General features: G+C 46.5%; 1 protein-coding gene across 1 annotated transcript; it reads left to right on the forward strand.

Annotated features, from left to right (window-relative positions):
- Positions 1-8,902: 8,902 nt before the first annotated feature.
- On the forward strand, positions 8,903-23,720 carry LOC129711448 (chymotrypsin-like elastase family member 2A). The gene is made up of 8 exons (XM_055659065.1): positions 8,903-9,050; positions 12,255-12,343; positions 16,646-16,743; positions 17,351-17,485; positions 18,694-18,830; positions 19,548-19,693; positions 20,279-20,431; positions 23,594-23,720. The coding sequence occupies exons 1-8, from the start codon at positions 9,011-9,013 to the stop codon at positions 23,609-23,611; spliced, it is 816 nt and encodes a 271-aa protein (XP_055515040.1). The 5' UTR covers positions 8,903-9,010; the 3' UTR covers positions 23,612-23,720.

A 23,720-nucleotide genomic window follows, 5' to 3' on the forward strand; every position in this document is an offset into this window, starting at 1 on the left:
ACACCAATTAGTGGCAGCAGAGCTGGACAGGTGAAGGTAACGAGCCACCTGGCCGTTCCCCACTGTCATAATGCAGCACAACATGCTGGAGTAACTCAGCGGGACGGGCAGCATCGCTGGAGAGAAGGAATGGGTGACGTTTCGTGTCTAGACTGTACACTGACAATGACAATTAAAATTTAATCTGAATCTGAATCTTGAATTTGAATCTGAAGAAAATCCTGTTGTGCAAGATTTGTCACAGCCTGAATGAAGGTGATGAGTGGGGCTGAGAGGAGACTGATCTCAAGGTAGACACAAAACGCTGGAGTAACTCAGCGGGACGGGCAGTATCTGTGGAGAGAAGGAATGGGCGAAACACTAATTCTTCAGATTATGACCTGAAACGTCACCCATTCCATCTCTCCAGAGATGCTGCCTGTCCCGCTGAGTTACTCCAGCATTTTGTGTCTATCTTCAATCTTCGGTGTAAACCAGCACCTGCAGTTCCTTCATTATTCACTACAGAAGCTCTTCATGCAACTCATGCAGTCTTTGTGGCAATGTCCCACCCACAATTTAACTGTGTATTTTCCACATTAAAAATTGACCTTTAAATACAAGAACTGAACGTGAAGAGACCTGTGTGACACTAAACACTGGGAGTTGTCGAGTGAGTTACTACTTTTATTAAATACTGCAGATAAATTACTTGGCAGATGTCACGCAGAATGAGAATAAAGCTCAATTGTTTCAGCAACTTGGTTTACTTCAGTTCAGTGATACAGTAACAGGCCCATCGGCCCATCGAGTCCGTGCCACCCAGCACACAAACACTATCCTACACACACTAGGGACAATTTACAATTATATCAAGCCAATTAACTGTACGTCTGTGTAGTGTGGGAGGAAACCAAAGATCTCGGAGAAAACCCACGCAGGTCGCGGGGAGAACGTACAAACTCCGTACAGACAGCACCCGTAGTCAGGATCGAACCCGGGTCTCTGGCGCTGTGAGGCAGCAACTCTACCGCTGCGCCACTGTGCAGCCCAAACTTTTGTTGCGTGCTATCCGGTCAGCAGAAAGACAATACATGATTACAATCGAGCCATTTACAGTGTACAGATACACGATAAGGGAATAACGTTCAGTGCAAGGTAAAGCCAGCAAAGTTTGATCAAGGGTAGTCCGAGGGTCACCAATGAGGTAGATGGTATTTCAGCACTGCTGTCTGGATGTGGTTCTGATTACTTCAGACGAATAGAGTTCTACAGTGTGGAAACAGGCTCTTCGGACCAACATATCCCATCTATACTAGACCCACCTATCTGCATTTAGCGCATATCCCTTCAAACCTGTCGCATTTATGCACCAGTCCCAAACGTTGCAATAGTCCCAGGCTCAACTGCCTCGTCTGGCAGCTCGTTCCATACACCCACCACCCTTTGTGTGAAAAAGAGAATGACTTAGCAGATGCCATGGATATGAGAATAAAGCTTCATTGATTCAACAACCAATGGCTCTTTTGCTGAACATGTTCGTCATGTTGGGTTTCCACTGTAAAGTTTGGCCTGTCAACACCGATAATTCCTGCATCGTTTCTCAGGAACAATCTGGAGTTAGTGTTGCTGCTGTTATCCCAATGCCCTCGTCAACACAGGTGTTTAACCATTCATTCAAGCCATGCCTGAGATAATACGAACAGTCCAATATTTGGACTGAGTTCATAATCTGATACTTGATCCTACTTCTTGCTTCGTGGTTTGTGAACCTACCTCCACCTTTCTGAACACATCCAGCAACTGTTTGAGGAGAGGCATCGGACGCTAAGGAGTAGCGATGAAGACGTGGGGCCTCGTGGACCCAACACAGACAGTGGAGCACATGGTCACCAGTTGCCCCAAACACCGGCCACCCAATGGTGAACGAGGTCTGATTGACCTGGCCGATGACACATTGGCCCGGCTGGCTCGCCTCAACGGAGCTGCAGGTCTAGACACACGATAGAAGAAGAAGAACACATCCAGCTTGTGTGAATATCATGCTGGCAATGAATAAGCTACAAGGCTGCCAGGGGTTCTGACCCAAAGTGTCACCTGTTCCTTCTCTCCACCCGCTGAGTTACTCCAGCACTTTGTGTTCATATTGAGTGTGAAGCAGCATCTGCAGTTCCTTCCTACACAACCAGGCTACCAGGTTGTACAGGTTCACCAATATCCATCCACCTGAGCTCAGATTAGCCCTGGATCGGTTCATCAGGGCACAAGATGTCAGTGAGGACCACATGATTGGCAGAGGAGGGTTAGCAGAACAGGTTGGATAAATGGGATTGGATTCATTCACTAGGATTGGATTTCCATTTGGAAGGGAATGGGATAATTCTGGATAGTGAGCATGGCTTTGTACATGGCAGGTCCTGTCTTGCTAACTTGGTCCAGTTTTTTTGACGAGGTGGCAAGGATTGATGAGGGTAGGGTGGTGGATGTTATCTACATGGATGTTAGTAAGGCATTTGTCCCCCCATGGTACGCTGACCCAGAAGATTAAGATGCACAGGATGACCAGTAACTTGGCCGTATAGATTCAGAACTGGCTTCCTGATGGAAGACAGAGGGTTGTGGTGGAGGGACAATATTCAGGCTGGAGGTTTGTTACCGGTGGAGTTCGCAGGTGCTGGGACCACTGCTGCTCGTGATGTAGAGAAATGGCCTGGACATAGACGTAGACTGATTGGTTAGTAAGTTTGCAGATGCCACTAAGATAACTCGGGTCACGGACTGTGAGGAAGGTTGTGAAAGCTTACAGCGGGAGAGAGATCAGCTCCAGAAATGTGCGGAGAAATGGCAGATAGACTTTAATCCCAGCAAGTGTTACACTTTGAGGGGGTCAATATATAATGAATTGCATGGCCCTTTACAGCATTGATGTACAGAGGGATCTTGAGTCCTCGCCCAGAACTCTGTGAAAGTGGTGTTAAAGATAGATAGATAGAGTGGTAACAAATGCGTATTGTATGCTTGGCTTGATGGGTCAGGGCTTTGAATAGAAGAGTCAGGAAATGAAGATGCAGCATCAGGGGGACTTTGGTTAGACCACATTTGGAGTATTGCATGCAGTTCTGTTTGCCCCATGACTGGAAGGATGTGGTGGCTTTAGAAAAGTTGCAGAGCAGCATTACCAGAATAATGCCGTTATCAGGCAGCATTAGCTACAGGGAGACGTTAGACAGACTGGAACACCTGAGATTGTAGGGAGAACTGATAGGAGTGTATAAAGGCAGGCATAGATAGTGTAGGTGGGAACTGCAGATGCTGGCTTCAACCGAAGATAGCCACAAAATGCTGGAGTAACTCAGCGGGTGAGGCAGCATCTCTGGAGAGAAGGAATAGGCGATGTTTCAGTTCGAGACCCTTCCTCAGACCGTCTCAAGCCGAAACGTCACCCATTCCCTCTCTCCAGTGATGTTGCCTGTCCCGCTGAGTTAGTCCAGCATTTTGTGTGTGTGTTCTGTTGCTTGATGGAAGATCTGTACTTGGCTACAGTGAGCAACATGGTCACATTGTGTACTTGTATGTAACCAAAGGCTGACCAATTAGAATGTAAACCTGCTGTTTGCCCAACAAGAGGAGTAGACCAGGTCCACACAGCACTGTGGATCTCCACGTAGCCAGCTCATGTAGACCAGGTCCACACAGCCCTCTGTACGTCTCCACGTAACCAGCTCATGTAGAAACATAGACATAGAAACATAGAAAGTAGGTGCGAGAGCAGACCACCAGGTCCATCGAGCCCGCACAGTCCAATATTTGGACTGAGATCATAATCTGATACTTGATCCTACTTCTTGCTTCTTGGTTTGTGAACCTACCTCCACCTTTCTGAACACATCCAGCATCTGCTTGAGGACAGGCATCGGACGCTATGGAGTAGCGATGAAGACGTGGAGCCTCGTGGACAATGAGCGCCTCCTGCCGAGCGCGGGGACCCAACACAGACAGTGGAGCACATGGTCACCAGTTGCCCCAAACACCAGCCACCCAATGGTGAACGAGGTCTGATTGACCTGGCCGATGACACATTGGCCCGGCTTGGCTCGCCTCAACTGCTGCAGGTCTAGACACACGATAGAAGAAGAAGAACACACCCAGCTTGTGTGAATATCATGCTGGCAATGATCTAAGCTTTAAAAGGCTGCCCCTTATTCTGACCCTAGTGTCACCCTAGTTCTAGTCTCTCCGACCCATTGGGAACATCCTCGGGGCATACACCCGAGCAAGGCCCCTTGTGTTCATATATATGTTTGAGCAGATCATCTCTCATTCTCCTAAACTACACAACCAGGTTACCAGATTACTACAGGTTCACCAATATGTCAATCCCCTGAGCTCAGATTAGCCCTGGATCGGTTCCTTCGCTCAGGGCACAAGGGCTAGTACATGTTAAGTAGGGACCCCATGATTGGCAGAGAAATGGGTTAGCACTACAGGTTGGATACAGCTGCATTGGATTCATTCTCCGTGATTGGATTCCATTTGGAAGGGAATGGGCCAAATTCCATTGATAGTGAGCATGGCTTTGTACTGCCAGGTCCTGTCTTGCTAACTTGGTCCAGTTGTTTGATGAGGTGGCAAGGATTAGATGAGGCGTAGGGTGGTGGATGTTATCTACATTTAGTTAGTAAGGCATTATGTTTTTTTTTCCCATGGTACGCTGACCCAGAAGATTAAGATGCACAGGATGACCAGTAACTTGGCCGTATAGATTCAGAACTGGCTTCCTGATGGAAGACAGAGGGTTGTGGTGGAGGGACAATATTCAGGCTGGAGGTTTGTTACCAGTGGAGTTCGCAGGTGCTGGGACCACTGCTCGTGATGTAGAGAAATGGCCTGGACATAGACGTAGACTGATTGGTTAGTCAGTTTGCAGATGACACTAAGATAACTCGGGTCACGGACTGTGAGGAAGGTTAGTGAAAGCTTACCCGGGCTAGAGATTACCAGCTCCAGAAATGTGCGGAGAAATGGCAGATAGACTTTAATCCCAGCAAGTTTTACACTTTGAGGGGGTCAATATATAATGAATTGCATGGCCCTTTACAGCATTGCTGTACAGAGGGATCTTGAGTCCTCGCCCAGAACTCTGGGACAGTGGTGTTAAAGATAGAGAGATAGAGTGTCAACAAATGCGTATTGTATGCTTGGCTTGATGGGTCAGGGCTTTGAATAGAAGAGTCAGGAAATGAAGATTTACCCATCAGGGGTTAGACTTTGGTTATAGTTACCGCATTTCTGAGTATTGCATGCAAATATGTTTGCCCCATGACCATTTTCCATGTGGGACCGTGCTTTAGAAAAGTTGCAGAGGAGCATTACCACCATAATGCCGTTATCAGGCAGCATTAGCTACAGGGACCCTTAGACAGACTGGATCAGGCCTGAGATTTATAGGGAGAACTGATAGGAGTTTATAAAGGCAGGCCTAGATAGTGTAGGTGGGAACTGCAGATGCTGGCTTCAACCGAAGATAGCCACAAAATGCTGGAGTAACTCAGCGGGTGAGGCAGCATCTCTGGAGAGAAGGAATAGGCGACGTTTCAGTTCGAGACCCTTCCTCAGACCGTCTCAAGCCGAAATGTCACCCATTCCCTCTCTCCAGTGATGTTACCTGTCCCGCTGAGTTAGTCCAGCATTTTGTGTGTGTGTTCTGTTGCTTGATGGAAGATCTGTACTTGGCTACAGTGAGCAACATGGTCATATTGTGTACTTGTATGTAACCAAAGGCTGACCAATTAGAATGTAAACCTGCTGTTTGCCCAACAAGAGGAGTAGACCAGATCCACACAGCCCTCAGTGGATCTCCACATAACCACCTCATGTAGACCAGGTCCACACAGCTCTGTGGATCTCCACGTAATCACCTCATGTAGACCAGGTCCACACAGCTCTGTGGATCTCCACGTAATCACCTCATGTAGACCAGGTCCACACAGCTCTGTGGATCTCCACGTAATCACCTCATGTAGACCAGGTCCACACAGCACTGTGGATCTCCACGTAACCACCAGCTTCTCTCCGAAACTTTCAAAATAGGGATGTGGGAAGGAGTGAAGCTTCTTTGCGGACGGCAGCATTGTGTAGCCAGTAGAGCCACTGCCTCACAGTGCCAGCGACCAGGGTTCAGTCCTGATCCCAGCTGGTGTCTGTGTGGAGTTTGCACGTTCTCCCTGTGACCCCCACCCCTGGCTGCCACCCACATCCCACAGACATTTGTATGTGTGGGGCAGGGTATCACGGGTCATGGGGAGAAGGCAGGAGAATGGGGATAGGAGGGAGAAATATAGCAGCCATGATTGAATGGCGGTGGACTTGATGGGCCGAATGGCCTAATTCCGCTCCTTTCATTTCTGAACTTATGAACCAAATGCGTTAATTCCATACAGCTTGTTCCATAAACTCACCGCCCTGTGAGTGAAAAACCTATCCAACAGGCTCCTATTAAATATTTAAGGTGAGGTAAGGATTTAATAGGAACCTGAAGGGTAACTTTTTCACACAAAGGAACATAGAAACATAGAAACATAGAAATTAGGTGCAGGAGTAGGCCATTCGGCCCTTCGAGCTTGCACCGCCATTCAATATGATCATGGCTGATCATCCAACTCAGTATCCCATCGCTGCCTTCTCTCTATACCCCCTGATCCCTTTAGCCACAAGGGCCACATCTAACTCCCTCTTAAATATAGCCAATGAACTGGCCTCAACTACCCTCTGCAGCAGAGAGTTCCAGAGATTCACCACTCTCTGTGTGAAAAAAGTTCTTCTCATCTCGGTTTTAAAGGATTTCCCCCTTATCCTTAAACTGTGACCCCTTGTCCTGGACTTCCCCAACATCGGGAACAATCTTCCTGCATCTAGCCTGTCCAACCCCTTAAGAATTTTGTAAGTTTCTATAAGATCCCCTCTCAATCTCCTAAATTCTAGAGAGTATAAACCAAGTCTATCCAGTCTTTCTTCATAAGACAGTCCTGACATCCCAGGAATCAGTCGGGCGAACCTTCTCTGCACTCCCTCTATGGCAATAATGTCCTTCCTCAGATTTGGAGACCAAAACTGTACGCAATACTCCAGGTGTGGTCTCACCAAGACCCTGTACAACTGCAGTAGAACCTCCCTGCTCCTATACTCAAATCCTTTTGCTATGAAGGTGTGGTGGATACATAGACAATAGGTGCAGGAGTAGGCCATTCGGCTCTTCGAGCCAGCACCGTCATTCAATGTGATCATGGCTGATCATCCACAATCAGGACCCTGTTCCTGCCTTCTCCCATACCCCTTGATTCCGTTAGCCCTAAGAGCTAAATCTAACTCTCTCTTGAAAACATCCAGTGAATCGGCCTCCACTGCCTTTTGAGGCAGAGAATTGCACAAATTCATAACTCTCTGTGTGAAAAAGTTTTTCCTCATCTCAGTTCTAAAAGGCCGACCCCTTATTCTTAAACTGTGGCCGCTGGTTCTGTATAAATGAGCTCCCAGAGGAGGCTGTTGAGGCTGGGATTATCCCAACATTTAAGAAACAGTTAGAGAAGTACATGGATAGGGCAGGTTTGGATGGATACGGGCCAAAGGTGGGACTAGTGAAGCTGGGACATGCTGGCCAGGTTGGGAAAGTTGGGCCGAAGGGCCTGTTTTCACACTGTATCACTCTACGACTCTACATTTATTCTCTCTGGGTGGGACGGGCATGTCTGTGGAACATAAATAAGTTGCAGGCAAATCTTGAAAACCAGCTTGACAAGTTGACAAATATCCTGTTGTGCAAGATTTGTCACAGCCTGAAGGTGATGGGTGGGGCTGAGAGGAGACTGATCTCCCCCACACCCCGACCTCCTTAATCTTTGCACATTCCCAAAGCCTTTACCACGCGTGACTTTAGTTTCAGGTATTTTGTGTTATTTATGACTGGTGGCAAATTGATTTTCCTCCTGGGATTAAATAAAGTTCTAACATATAATTTCGTAAATTCCAATGCAGTAGTTAGGCTGTCTGTGCAAAGTTAACCGCAGACAGTTGTTTACATCGAAGACAGACACAAAACACTTGAGTAACTCAGCGGGACAGGCAGCGTCTCTGGAGAGAAGGAATGGGTGACATTTCAGACTGTCTGAAGAATGTCTAAAGAAGGGTCTCTACCCGAAACGTCATCCATTCCTTCTCTCCAGAGATGCTGCCTGTCCCGCTGAGTTACTCCAGCTTTTTGTGTCTATCTTCAGTTTAAACCGGCATCTGCAGTTCCTTCCTAGACCTTTGTGAGTTTGGATTTGGGGCTAGTTTAGGAAGGCTGAAGAACAGAAGCTGTGACTAGGGTGATGTTGAGCTGAATAAACTTACAAAATTCTTAAGGGGTTGGACAGGCTAGATGCAGGAAGATTATTCCCGATGTTGGGGAAGTCCAGAAAAAGGGGTCACAGTTTAAGGATAAGAGGGAAGTCTTTTAGGACCGAGATGAGAAAATCATTTTTCACACAGAGAGTGGTGAATCTGTGGAATTCTCTGCCACAGAAGGTAGTTGAGGCCACAGTTCATTGGCTATATTTAAGAGGGAGTTAGATGTGGCCCTTGTGGCTATAGGGATCAGGGGGTATGGAGAGAAGGCAGGGATGGGATACTGAGTCGGATGATCAGCCATGATCATATTGAATGGCGAATGGTGCAGGCTCGAAGGGCCGAATGTCCTCTACTCCTGCACCTATTTTCTATGTTTCTATGAATACAAAGTCAACTCGATGCCCCTATCTGTCACTGGCCTTGGATTCTCAATCACCATGGTCAACGTGACCCAGTGTAACTTTGAGCAGCTGTGAATGATCCAGGGACAACCTGTCATGTTTGCGGCACTGGCATTTCATCTCTGGAGCTAATATGAAACATTGATTAATCACCTGTCAGATAAGGTGGCCACAATCTCTCTATAAATGTCACTGCAGCCAGTGTCGTGCCGAGCCGAGCCGAGCCGAGCCGGGCTGGTGGAGAGATGATCTCACTCGTGGTCGTGACTTTGCTGGTGGCTGGTGGTAAGTTAGTACATGGTTCAGTACTCACCTTGCCTAGTTCGGTCTGTCTCTCTCTGTCTCTCTCCCTCTCTCCCATCACCAGCAAGGGATGGTCCTTTGTTGGGGAACACCACCACTGTGTGTCTAGTGCTTCCCACAAACAAACAGGACAGGGGCAGGTTGTTGACTTGAAGAGGTGGTCACGAAACGACCACGGAAGGGAACTACCGCAGACGATAGGGAAGAGATGGATAGAACAAAGGAAATATCTATGGCAGAGCGAGTTTAGAAGCTTGAGGGGGGGGGGGGTCTCATTGAAACTTACTGAATAGTTAAAGGCCTGAATAGAGTGGATGTTTCCACTAGTGGGAGAGTCTAGGTCAGAGAGTACAGCCTCAGAATAAAAGGACGTACTTTTAGAAAGGAGATGAGGAGAAATTTCTTTAGTCTACAGGTGGTGAATCTGTGGAATTCTTTGCCACAAATGGCACAGGTGGAAGCCAAGACTAGGGATATTTTTAGAGCAGCGATAGACAGATTCTTGATTAGTACGGGAGTCGGGGGTTATGGGGAGAAGGCAGGAGAATGGGGTTCAGAGGGAAAGATAGATCAGGCATGATTGAATGGCAGAGTAGACTTGATGGGCCGAATGGCCTAATGCTGCACCTATTACAAATGGGTTAATTCCATATAGCTTGTTCCATTCACCCACCACCCTATGTGTGAAAAAGTTACCCCTCAGGTTCCTAGTAAATCTTTCCCCTTCACCTATATCCTCTGGTTTCTCGATTCCCCAACTCTGGGCAAGATACCCAATCTATTCCTCTTAGGATTTTGTACACCTCTATAAGATCACCCCTCATCCTCCTCCGCTTCAAAGAGTCCTAGCCTGCCCTGGCAGATAAGGCACATGATGCTTTTCCCTCTGTGTGTTGAGGAACAATGACAGAGTGTTTCCCACAGGGACCCTGTTCCATTTTCCCAGTTCCTCTATATCTGACGTATTAGCTCTGGTGATGAAGCTTTCAGTGTGTGTGCCATCCAATAACAAGCGGCTTGCTAGTTCTGCTGTCTCACAGCTCCAGCGACGAGGGTTCAGTTCTGACCTCCAATGCTGTCTGTGTGGAGTTTACTCGTTCTCTGTCGGACTGGGTGTGTTTCCTCCCCCGTCTCTGGGCTCTGAGTTCCTTCCACGATGTCCCAGAGATGTGAGTGTTGGGAGACCACACAGTCACTTGATGCTGTTGGAATAAGCCATGCTGTAGCAAAATATATACGTACAGCAACGATGTTACACTGCTCACCCTGATGAGAACAATAATGGCAACTAATAATCCATGCATTGGAACCGTCCCCTGAAGATCGCCAAGTTTACATTAGTTTATTAGTTTAGTTTAGTTTAGTTTAGTTTAATTTAATTTAGTTAAGTTTAGTTAAGTTTAATATAATTTAATTTAATTTTGGTTTGGTTCAGTTTAGTTTAATTTGATTTAGTTTAGATTGGTTTAGTTTAGTTTAGTTTAGTTTAGTTTAGTTTAGTTAAGTTTAGTTAAGTTTAATTTAATTTGGTTCAGTTTAGTTTAATTTGATTTAGTTTAGATTGGTTTAGTTTAGTTTAGTAGAGTTTGGTTTAGAAATACAGCATGGAAACAGGTACTTCAGCTCACGGCATCTCCACTGCCCATCGATCACCCTTACACTAGTTCTATGTAGTACACACTGGGGGCTATTTACAGAAGCCAATTAACCTACAAAGCTGCTCGCCTTTGGAAGGTTGCAGCGGTCTCTGTGGTAATTTCCACTGCTATACAGATGGAGAGACGGAGGAATGATACGATTGACCTGTTTGGGTGGAATTGGCAGTAATAAGCAAGTGGCTTATTATAAGATAGGGTGGTAAAGAAAGCTTTTGGTATGCTAGCCTTTATAAATCAGAGCATTGTGTATAGAAGCTGGGATGTAATGTTAAAATTGTACACGGCATTGGTGAGGCCAATTCTGGAGTATGGTGTACAATTTTGGTCGCCCAATTATAGGAAGGATGTCAACAAAATAGAGAGAGTACAGAGGAGATTTACTAGAATGTTGCCTGGGTTTCAACAACTAAGTTACAGAGAAAGGTTGAACAAGTTAGGGCTTTATTCTCTGGAGCGCAGAAGGTTAAGGGGGGACTTGATAGAGGTTTTTAAAATGATGAGAGGGATAGACAGAGTTGATGTGGATCAGCTTTTCCCTTTGAGAATAGGGAAGATTCAAACAAGAGGACATGACTTCAGAATTAAGGGACAGAAGTTTAGGGGTAATATGAGGGGGAACTTCTTTACTCAGAGAGTGGTAGCGGTGTGGAATGAGCTTCCAGTGGAAGTGGTGGAGGCAGGTTCATTGGTATCATTTAAAAATAAATTGGATAGGCATATGGATGAGAAGGGAATGGAGGGTTATGGTATGAGTGCAGGCAGGTGGGACTAAGGGAAAAAAGTTGTTCGGCACGGACTTGTAGGGACGAGATGGCCTGTTTCCGTGCTGTAATTGTTATATGGTTATTTGGTTAAGAGACCTACCTCTGCAATGAGACAATGTCACCTGATTGAAACAAAGAGATAATGCTGTTCTGTTTGGATGCAGAGCGTAACCAATCAATATTTGTACATACTGTAGGTAAAAATAAATCCTCATCTATCACATATAACTAGTTACCGGTAATTAATCACTAGTGAAAATGCAGAAAGTGGAAGAGTCTGTGAAGAATCAGATTAAGGTTTTAAGTCACCACGGAACTCTGAATCCACAGGGATTTAGATGGATGAGAGGGGATCTTATAGAAACATATACAATTCTTAAGGGATAGGACAGGCTATATGCAGGAAAAATGTTCCCCATGTTGGGGGAGTCCAGAACCAGGGGTCACAGTTTAAGAATATGGGGTGGGCCATGGCAGAGTAGACTTGATGGGCTGAATGTCATATGCTGAGAGAATGGAGCAGCTGGGCTTGTACACTCTGGAGTTTAGAAGGATGAGAGGAGATCTCATTGAAACATATAAGATTGTTAAGGGTTTGGACACGCTAGAGGCAGGAAAAATGTTCCCCATGTTGGGGGAGTCCAGAACCAGGGGCCACAGTTTAAGAATAAGGGGTAGGCCATGGCAGAGTAGACTTGATGGGCCGAATGGCCTAATTCTGCTCCTGCCACTGATGAACTAATGATGTGTTGTTGTCCTTGCAGCTTGGGGATGTGGGGTGCCCACAATCCCTCCGTTCATCTCCAGAGTTGTGGGTGGAACGGATGCTGTGCCTCATAGCTGGCCATGGCAGGTAATGTCCAGCCTCCACGTGGAGGTCAATGGTCAAAGCCGGACCGTACTGGCTCTAGACATTAATCACATTATCCCCTTTATTGTAATTGTGATTGTAATTAATTTATTAGCCAAGTATCCAAACAAATAAGGAATGTGATTTGCCAACAGCCGTGCAATAAAGTCACAAGACACATAACCACATAAAGATTAAACATAAACTTAAACAGACACCACGGTGGCGTGTGGCAATCCCCAGGTCACTCAGCATCAGTGGAGACCCACAGCCATCAGTTCAATGTCCAGGCCACACACGCACGCACGCTCCTTCACCGTGATGTGGCCAGTGTTGTAATCACCGCTGCCACTCTCTCTGCAGTCCCTGTCCGCCCGCACAGTCAGAAAGCCGTCCACACTCGCACCAGACCCCGGGATGTCCACATGGAGCCGTGTCCCCGCAAACGCCGAGATCACCGCACTCACGGCACTGGCTCCGAGTCCCCACCAGCGCAGGCAGAACGTGCATCTTGTATTTCCAGCGACCTCACATTCCCCACTGTGATGTAAGGTGAATAACTCACCTTCTTTCCTCCTTTCCTCCCGTGATCAGGGCGATCGTAGCTCCCGCCGTTGGAGCTCCCGAAGTTGATCCCTAACAAAGGGACCGCCAGCTCCATGATGTTAAGGCCGCAGTGTGGACGGAGATAGGATACGGCAAAAGGTTCCCCCCCCTTCCCCCCCCACCCCGTCCCACACACACACATGAAACAACAACTGAAGGCGCACTAAAAACATACAACTAAACACAGACCAAAACATCAAATGGAGAAAACAGACGGGACAGGCTGTTGGTTTGGCTGCCATGTAGTTCCTGCACCTTTATCATGTATCTGTACACTGTGGACAACTCGATTGTAATCATGTATTGTCGTTCCGCTGACTGGTTAGCACGCAACAAAAGCTTTTCCCTGTACCTTGGTACACGTGACAATAAACTAAACTGAACAGAGACATTACAGACCCTAAGAAGCATAGAATACAGGTGCAGGAGTAGTCCATTCGACCGCTCGAGCCAGCACCGCCATTCAATGTGATCATGGCTGATCATCCAGAATCGGTGCTCCGTTCCTGCTTTCTCCCCATATCCCTTGATTCCGTTCACCCTAAGAGCTAAATCTAACTCTTTCTTGAAAACGTCTGAATTTTCAATATTTTAAAACCGCTCACAGATCTCCGCACTGACCGCTCAGTCCCGGTTCCTCAAAATGACATCCATTTCACAATCACAATCAGATTAATACTTTATTAGCCAAGTGTGTTCCGCAACATACCAGGAATTACATTTGCCAAGTCAGTTACACAAATAAAAAGCAACAGAACACACAACATACATTTTAACATAAACATCCACCACAGTGACTCCTCCACATTCCCCACTGTGGTGGAAGGTCGGGGGCCTCGAGCCCTCCGTTGACGGGACGATGTTGACCCCCTGTAGATGGCAGTCGTGGCGATCAGCTCATGCATCAGGGGGGTGTCAGCTCCCTGGCGCTGATGATCGGGGCTGGTCGGGGTTTCTGTGGCATCTTCAACAATCTAGCATGCTCCTAAGCAGTTCAAGGGAATGATATCAAAAGGCGTTGCCACCGATGGCTTGGTTACAACAGGTGGTCTTCAGGAACATGAACCACTAGACAACCAGAGAGCAATCCTCAACTACGACCCTTCTCATTACTGACCCTTCCATTATTTGTGATCGGACTTTACTGCGATCGGCTCGTCACCTGTTGACCAATCGCTGCTGGGGGCAGAGGCAGATCCTTCTGTTTTAGTTTAGAGATACTGGGCGGAAACAGGCCCTTCGGCCCATCGAGTCCACGCCAGCCATCGATCACCCGTTCACACTAGTTCTATGTTATCCCACATTCTCATCCACTCCGAACAGTAAAGATGCAATGGGCTGAATGGCCTGCTCATGATACTATGCATTTAAGTGGCGTTTGGATAAGCACATGGACTGCAGGGAATGGAGGGATAGAACAGCACAGGAACAGGCCCTTCGGCCCGCAATGTCTGTGCCGGACACGATGCCAATTTAAACTGACCTCATCTCCCTGTACATGACCCATATCCCTCTATTCCTTGCTCTTCCATGCACCTATCTAAAACCTTCTTCAACGCCACTATCCTATCTGCCTCCACCACCATCCTCTGTGTAAAACAAATTCCTGCCCCACACATCTCCATTAAACTTTGAAGAAGGGTCTCGACCCGAAACGTCACCCACCCATTCCTTCTCTTCAGAGATGCTGCTGCCTGTCCCACTGTGTTACTCCAGCATCTTGTGACTATCTGCCCTCTAGTGGTGTGCCCCAACACTGGGAAATACCCTGGGATGCCGATACTTTTCGGGCAGTGGAGGTTAGTTTGATGGCATCATGTTTGGCATGGACATGATGGGCCAAAGGGCCTGTGCTGTTCTATCCCTCCATTCCCTGCATGTCCAAAGGAATGAATGAATGAACACGTTTATTGGCCCAAGTATTCACATACAAGGAATTTGCCTTGGTGCTCCGCCCTCAAGTGACAACATGACATGCAGTGAGTTAGGAATGACACATAAAACATTGAACATTAAACAAAGCCACTTAAATGCACAGTAACATGTAGCAGTCCTGTAACATTGGAATTCTCACCCACTATAATGCTGTGATTCCTTTGCTGATGCAGGCTCGAAGGGCCGAATGGCCTACTCCTGCACCTAATTTCTATGTTTCTATATTTCTATGTTTATTGGCAGCAAGTAGTGGGGTGGACATACAAGGAATTTGCCTTGGAGCGAAGGAAATCAAGTTTCGACAAACCCTGACACAGCAGTGAGTTAGCTGTCCCTGACACATAAAACACTTCAACTGTGAACATTAAAGCAATTGATTTAAATCTTAAACCTGGACAGTAACATGTAGGTCCATTCCTGTAACAAGGGACTGCAGATGCTGGAGAATTGTCCACTCAATAATGCTGAGATTCCTATAAGCATGGCGGCTCAGTGGCGCAGTTGTAAAGTTATAGAAGAGCGCCAGAGACCCGTTTCGACCATCTGGGTGGTGGGTACGGACTACGTTCTCAAGGGGTTTTCTCCGGGTGCTCCGTTCTTCATCAAAGGTGTAGGTTAATTGGCTTTGGTATAAATTGTCTCTAGTGTGTGTTGGATAGCTCTAGTGTGCGGGGATAGACACAATAGCTGGAGTAACTCAGTGGGACAGGCAGCAGCATCTCTGGAGAGAAGGAATGGGTCAAGACCCTTCTTCAGACAGTGTACAGGGGTGATGTTGGTTGGCGCTGGTGGACCAAAGAGCTTGTTTCAACTCTGCAACTCTGAGGTACCCATGGATTGATTTCCTTCTGCATCTTTGTACCTGGACAGTCTTGGCAGCTGGGTGATGTTAACCAAACTAAACATATTGTCCATATCAATTTCCCAAAAATGGTCTATGGAGCAATGTGAGGTTATCCATTTGTGGCGCAAAAAAACGGTAGAGTTGACTATTATCAAATGGTGCCAGAGACCCGGGGGAGATGCCCGAGACCGGGTGTCATGGTACACCAGTTATGGAAAGTAGGCATGCTCTCCAGCAGGCAGTGAAGAAAGCGAATGGTATGTTAGCTTTCATTGTGATTTGAGTTAGGAGCAGGGAGGTTCTACTGCAAAGGTACAGGGTATTGGTGAGACCACACCTGGAGTATTGCGTACAGTTTTGGTCTCCAAATCTGAGGAAGGACATTATTGCCATAGAGGGAGTGCAGAGAAGGTTCACCAGACTGATTCCTGGGATGTCAGGACTGTCTTATGAAGAAAGACTGGATAGACTTGGTTTATACTCTCTAGAATTTAGGAGATTGAGAGGGGATTCTTATAGAAACTTACAAAATTCTTAAGGGGTTGGACAGGCTAGATGCAGGAAGATTGTTCATGATGTTGGGGAAGTCCAGGACAAGGGGTCACAGCTTAAGGATAAGGGGGAAATCCTTTAAAACCGAGATGAGAAGAAGTTTTTCACACAAAGTGGTGAATGTGGAATTCTCTGCCACCGAGGTAGTTCAGGCCATAATTCATTGGAGATACTTACGAAGTAGTTAGATGTGGCCCTTGTGGCTACAGGGATCAGGGGGTATGGAGAGAAGGCAGGTGGTTACTGAGTTGGATGATCACCAGGATCATATAATTTCAGGCAAAAAGGGGTCTGTATTTGCTGAGCACATTTATTTCAATTCAGATCTGGCATCTTAATCGTGTTTTTCTCGTTCCTCCATCACCAAGATCTCTCTTCAATATCTGAGAAATGGTGAGTGGCGCCACACTTGTGGAGGTTCTCTGATCGGCAGTAACTGGGTGATGACTGCAGCCCACTGCATCAGGTGAGTTATCCATGGGACAAACTAACAGCTGTGAGGCAAGACGTCCTGTGTGTGAACAGCAACATTGCCACCTTCATTGTCCCAATACCGTCCAAAACGCTAATGGTTCAGTTGAATGAATGACACATGTACCATCCACACACTTGTCCCACCTGCCTGCCTTTGGTCCATATCCCTCTAAACCTGTCCTATCCATGGACCTGTCTAAATGTTTCTTAAACATTGTGATAGTCCCAGCCTCAACTGCCTCCTCTGGCAGCTCGTTCCATACACCCACCACCCTCTGTGCGAACAAGTTTACCCCCCCTCACCTTAAACCTATATCCTCTGTTTCTCAATTCCCCAACTCTGGGCAAGACTGAGTATCTACTCGATCTATTCCTCTCATGATTTCATACATCTCTATAAGCCTCTGAGGCTCAAATGACAATAAATGGTATTGTATTGTATTGTAAGATCACTCCTCGTCCTCCTGCGCTCCAAGGAATAATGTCCTAGCCTACTCAGACCATGCAGGGTAGTGCCAACATCCTTCACTGAGGTTACTCTGCTGCTGAAAGAAACCATTACACAAAAGACTGAATGTTCTGATTCTTCTTGTTTTAAGCAAGGACAAGTCATATCGGGTTGTTCTGGGGAAGCAGAACCTCAGAGCTTCTGAACCAGGATCTGTTGCCATTGAAATTGCTCCAGGAAACCTGTTTGTCCACGAGAAGTGGAACCCAATCCTCGTCACTCTTGGGTAAGTGACAGCTTGTAGCAATTAGATCTCATGGTGCATTCATCCCAAATTCAGCCGGGCTCCAGCATTGACTACATGATATAGGAAATACTCAGCAGGGCAGGCTGCAGCTGAAGTGACGAAACAAGGTGATGTTTCAGGTTGGATTAATTGTGTTGGATCTGCCTGCAATATGCATCAGTTAGAAGCCACATGTTGCTCATTCAAACTCCGTTCAAGATGGTGCATGACATGGAAGACAGACACAAAATGCTGGAGTAACTCAAGGGGTCAGGCAGCATCTCTGGAGAAAAGAAATAGGTGACGTTTCGGTTCGAAACCCTTCATGAGACTAATCATCAATATCATCAAGGACAGCTCCCATCCTGCGTTTGGACTGTTCGACCTGCTGCCCTCTGGAAGGCGCTATAGGTGCATCAAATCCAGGACAAATAGACTCAGGAATAGTTGTTTTCCGAAAGTCATAACTACTCTTAATTCACACATGCACTGACTTCACAGCCCAACACCCGGACTTCCATCTATTCTATCCACGTACTGAAATTTGGAACTGTAATGTGTATTGTAACTGTAATTTTTAATATTTTTTAAAAACATTTTTAATATTTAATATAATTTTTAAACATCTGCCTAAGAATACTACCTATTCATCCTTCACCATTTTGCCTTTATAGATATGTATATAGCGCCGCAGAATAGTGCACCTATCCCCCCCCCTCCACTTTTGTTTTTGTTTTCTGTTTCTTGTTTTTTGTACTAAATTATATGTATGCACTGAGTACGAGCAGCTTTTAATCTCATTGTACATATATAGTGACAATAAATGGCATATCTATATCTATATCTATCTAACCCGAAAATCCCCTAAGCCTTCTCTCCAGAGATGCTGCCTGACCCACTGAATTACTCCAGTATATTGTGTCCATCTGTGGTATAAACCAGCATCTGCAGTTTGTTCCTACACAAGTTGTATATCATGGGCCAATCAATCCCATGATACCATCATTTACAAAAGATCTATAACGTTCCATGGTGTTTGTTTAGTAAATGTCAGCAGCAGGTTGTGGCTGGTAAATTTATTTCCTGTGAAATCACCAAGGTTATGAACTATGCTTGACATTAAAAGTGCTGGGATGTTGTGCGTTCTGCCCCACTTTCTGTTGCTAAAACTCTGTATGTTTACATGTAAATTCTTGGTTCACCAACAGGAACGACATTGCGCTGATTCGGTTGGCCAGCCCTGTGGCGCTGAGCAGCGAGATCAAGCTCGGCTGCATACCTACAGCGGGCAGCGTGCTGTCAAACAACTACCCCTGCTACATCACGGGCTGGGGTCGTCTCTACAGTGAGTCACGTGTGTATGGGAAGCCCTGTGGTTCTTGCCATGGAGGTGGCAAAGGAAAGATGAGTGGAGACCTCTTCCATTTCACTATGTTGAGTTTAGTTTAGAGATACAGCACAGAAACAGGCCCTTCGGCCCATCGAGTTGACACCGACCAGTGATCCCCATACACCAACATTATCCTACACACACTAAGGACAATTTACATTTCATACCAAGCCAATTAGCCTACAAACCTGTACATAATATATTTGGAGTGTGGGAGGAAACTGAGGTCATGGGGAGAATGTACAAACTCCATACAGACAGCACTCATAGTTGGGATCGAACCCGGGTCTCTGGCGCGGCAAAGCAGCAACTCTATGGTGCCGTTTTCGGGTCAAGACCCTTCTTCAGTCTGAAGAGCGTTTGACAGCACTGGGCCTGTACATTCATTGTCATAGACAGCTGTGGAGGCAACGTCATTGGGTATCGGGCAATGGACAGGGTGTTGGGACATTCCGTAGTTCCAAAGGAAAAGATATCCGGAGGAAATTCTTTAGCAAACGGGATATGGGGAGAAGGCAGGAACGGGTACTGATTGGGGATGATCAGCCATGATCACATTGAATGGCGGTGCTGGCTGGAAGGGCCGAATGGCCTCTACTCCTGCACCTGTTGTCTGGAGGAAGGAGAGATAATGTGCCAATGTAATCAGTGTCCGTTTCATCCTCACTGCAGCCGACGGGCCGATAGCCGACAACCTCCAGCAGGCCCTTCTGCCAGTCGTTGACCATGAAACATGCTCCAAGATGGATTGGTGGGGCTTTGGTGTGAGGAAGACCATGGTCTGTGCCGGCGGTGATGGCATTGTTGCCGGCTGTAACGTGAGTACCCGGATAGTACCCGTGTGATCACGGTGACTATTTCACTAATGGGGCATTGGGCATGGGTGTGGAAATGCTTAACTCAACTGTATGCAGAAAAAACTCACTGTACATCTGTACATGTGTCAAGAAGGGAATCATTGACCACTGACCAAAGCCAGATCACAAAATGCAAAACACACACAGCCAAATGGAAGAGCAAAGACTAGAACACAAAATGCAAGTGGCTCTGCTTTTAAAACAGAGGTGAATGGGAGGCAACTAGATTTAATCAGTTCCCTCATTTTAGTATCTGGGTAATGAAGAACAAAAATGGTCAGGGAAAAATGTGTGGCAGGCGCTGATTTAAATCAGAGATAGGCACAAAATGCTGGAGAAACTCAGCGGGATAGGCAGCATCTCTGGAGAGAAGGAATGGGTGATGTTTCGGGTCAAGACCTGAAGAAGGGTCTCAACCCGAAACGTCACCCATTCCTTCTCTCCAGAGATGCTGCCCATTCCGCTGAGTTACTCCAGCATTTTGTGTCTAAAGCAGCATCTGCAGTTCCTTCCTCCAGGTGTAAGATTGACATCTTCTCTCACTAGGGGGACTCCGGTGGACCACTGAACTGCCAGGCGGCTGATGGGAGCTGGGCGGTGCACGGAATCGCAAGCTTTGTCTCCAGCCTGGGTTGCAACGCCAAGAAGAAGCCCACCGTCTTCACTCGTGTGTCTGCCTACAACGACTGGATTGCCCAGGTACCTGCTGCTGAATGAATGAATGGCCCTTACACAGGCACAAACACACCAGTCAGTGTTGGCCGGCACTGGTCAACTGTAGAGAGTGAAATAGGGGAGAAAATCAGAGCCTTTTACCCCAGTGTGGAAATGGCAAAGACTAGAAGGCAAGACTTGAAGGTGAAAGGTGAAAGGTGCAGAGATGTGTAGGGTAAGCCTTTAATAGCCTGGATCTTGCTGCCAGGGGTGGTGTTGGAGGCAGATACCATAGTGGCAATGACGAGGATTTTAGATAGACACATGGATTATGCAGGGAATGGAGAGATACGGATCACATGCAGGTCGATGAGTTTAGTTTACCTCTGCCTCATGTTTAACACAGAGATTGTGGGCCGAATGGCCTGTGCTGTACTGTACTGTACTGTAGTTCTAGGTTCAGTATATGGTTACTTTATTCACGATTCCAATAACAATGGGTACAAAACAAACCGTAGAGGGAATGATGTTATTTCCCCATGCACTATCCCACACGGTTTTTAAATCACTTACAGTGAAGCGCTCCGGAACCTGATCAGAAAGCCAGGAGCGCAGGATAAATCCCAGCTTATCCACTTGGTGAAATGCACTCCGTACAGTAAAGTGCTTTCACTTAATGACAGAGTCTGTAGCTCATCACACAGTCTGCTGCTCTTCACGTTTGTATGTCTGGGTAAAAGATGATAGAAATCAGGCAGGGAATTGTCAGGATTATTTTGCAATATCTATGGCACGTGTAAATCCAACGGCAACTGATGTACACCGTATAGAGTGAAAATGTTACAGGTGAAATGTACTGGTGTTACTGATGGTCCACTCCTCCATTGGTATATGTGACAATGAATGCACTGACCTTGATAGCTAGAAGCTCCCACTAATGCCTGTACCACTATGTATCATAACACCATTGTTTCTGCACGTTAATCCACTTCCAACATGATGGAAATAAACTGACCCCAAGTCCAAATAACATAAACCACGCCAAATTATTCTTCATTTAGACACAATCCAGGAATATGCAGAACCATATTTTTTTTTTCAAACTGTCAGTCAATAGACAATAGGTGCAGGAGCAGGCCATTCGGCCCTTCGAGCCAGCACCGCCATTCAATGTGATCATCCCCAAATCAGTACCCCGTTCCTGCCTTCTCCCCACATCCCCTGACTCCACTATCTTTAAGAGCCCTAACTAGCTCTCCCTTGAAAGCATCCAGAGAACCTGCTTCCACTGCTCTCCGAGGCAGAGAATTCCACAGACTCGCCACTCTCTGTGAGAAAAAGTGTTTCCTCGTATCCGTTCTAAATGGCTTACTCCTTATTCTTAAACTGTGGCCCCTGGTACTGGACTCCACCAATATCGGGAACATGTATCCTGCCTCTAGCATGTCCAAGCCCTTAACAATCTTATATGTTTCAATGAGATACCCTCTCATCCTTCATAGAGTGTAGAAACGGGCCCTTCAGCCCAACTTGCCCACAACGGCCAACATGTCCCAGCTACACTAGTCCCACCGCCTGCATTTGATCCATATCCCTCCAAAGTTGTCCTAGCCATGTACCCGTTTCTTAAACGTTGGGATAGTCCCAGCCTCAACTACCTCCTCTGGCAGCTCATTCCATACACCCTTTGTGTGAAAAAGTTACCCCTCAGATTCCTATTAAATCTTTTCCCCTTCACCTTGAACCTACTGTGTGTCCTCTGGACCTCAATTCCCCTTCTCTGTGCAAGAGATTCTATGTGTCTACCCGATCCATCCCCCTCATGATTTTATACACCTCTATAAGATCTCCCGGCATCCTCCTGCGCTCCAAGGAACAACAACCCAGCCTACTCAACCTCTCCCTGTAGTTCACACCCTCTAGTCCTGGCAACATCTTCGTAAATCTGAACCCTTGCAAGCATGACAATATGTTTCCTAATGTCCATTAATGTGTACATTAAGCACGGTGACCCGAGCGTGGACAGTGGTCAAGGGAAGTCCGAGGTGAGCAGACGGAAACAGGGTGGCCTGGAAGTGCGAGCATGTGACTGGAGAGAATTACATCTGGCCATGATCTCTCTGCTTCTATTTAATCATCATTTTAAAGTCTCAAAATAATCAACGTTTCCCAAAATAGGTCGCGATTTGTTTTTGTTTTTTGTCGGGTTTATTCCCGTTCCTTTTGTCATCTCTGGTGAAGTGGATTCTTGCTCTAGTACAGCCACACACCAGGCAGGCAGACACCTCTTAGTGTTCATCCTCTAGGTAGTGACTGAGTCACTGGGCAGTGCCGACAGGTTCCACCACAAAGCCCACACACACAGCCCTTGCTAAACACAACAGTCATAGAGTGATAGTGTGGAAACAGGCCCTTCGACCCAACTTGTCCGCACCAGCCAACATGCCCCAGCTACACTAGTCCCACCTGCCTGCGTTTGGTCCATATCCCCCCAAACTTGTCTTACCGACTCACTAGTTACCGACCAGGAGCAAAAGTCCTGGTAGTTTGCTGGCAGCAGCAATTAAGGCAAAAACATCAATCAGCTAATGCAGTTCAGAAGCCAAACCAAAACATGATTGGAGGGTCGGTAATGTAGAGACACGTAATCATTCATTAGATACGGGGAGTTAGTTCCTTGGTACCGACACTATGATAGCCCAATTTCCCCACTTCTCAGATGCAGGAGCTCAAATGTGTTCAGCCTTCTGACATTCTGTAGCACCAGTGTTCAGGGAAGGAGGTGCATTTAGCCACCTCAGAGCAAGTAATTGTTAAGGACGTTCCTTCAGGAAGGAGATGGAGGATTTTCTTTAGTTAGAGGGTGGTGAATCTGCAGAATTCATTGCTGCAGAAGGCTGTAGATGCAAGTGAATGGATATATTTATGGCAGAGATAGATTCTTAATTAGTACAGGTTAGTACACATTAGTACTGTATCACTCCATGACTAGTGTAGCTGGGACATGTTAGCTGGTGCGGTCAAGTTGGTTCCGAAGGGCCTGTTTCCACACTGTATCACAATTAGTACGGGGTGAAGGAATGCAGGAGAATGGGGTTGAGAGGCAATGATTGATCAGCCATGATTGAATGGCAGAGTAGACTTGATGGGCTGAATGGCCCAATAATGCTCCTATCCCTAATAAACAGCATCTGTTTTACTCAACAGATTATGGCGAACAACTGATGCAAGACTACATGGAAGAAATATTATTATTATTAAATAGGCTTTTTGCAGTTAAACAAAGATCAATAAAAGTGTTTGCTTGTAAGTGTTAACCCTTGCTTGTAATTCA

The sequence above is a fragment of the Leucoraja erinacea genome, chromosome 30 (genome assembly GCF_028641065.1).
Source record: "Leucoraja erinacea ecotype New England chromosome 30, Leri_hhj_1, whole genome shotgun sequence".
Lineage (NCBI taxonomy): Eukaryota > Metazoa > Chordata > Chondrichthyes > Rajiformes > Rajidae > Leucoraja > Leucoraja erinaceus.

Coding starts and splice junctions, on each gene's coding strand:
- LOC129711448 (XM_055659065.1), top strand. CDS start 9,011: ATGATCTCACTCGTGGTCGTGACTTTGCTGGTGGCTGGTG. Junction 9,051..12,254: donor GACTTTGCTGGTGGCTGGTG/GTAAGTTAGTAC, acceptor TTGTCCTTGCAG/CTTGGGGATGTGGGGTGCCC. Junction 17,486..18,693: donor CCAATCCTCGTCACTCTTGG/GTAAGTGACAGC, acceptor GTTCACCAACAG/GAACGACATTGCGCTGATTC.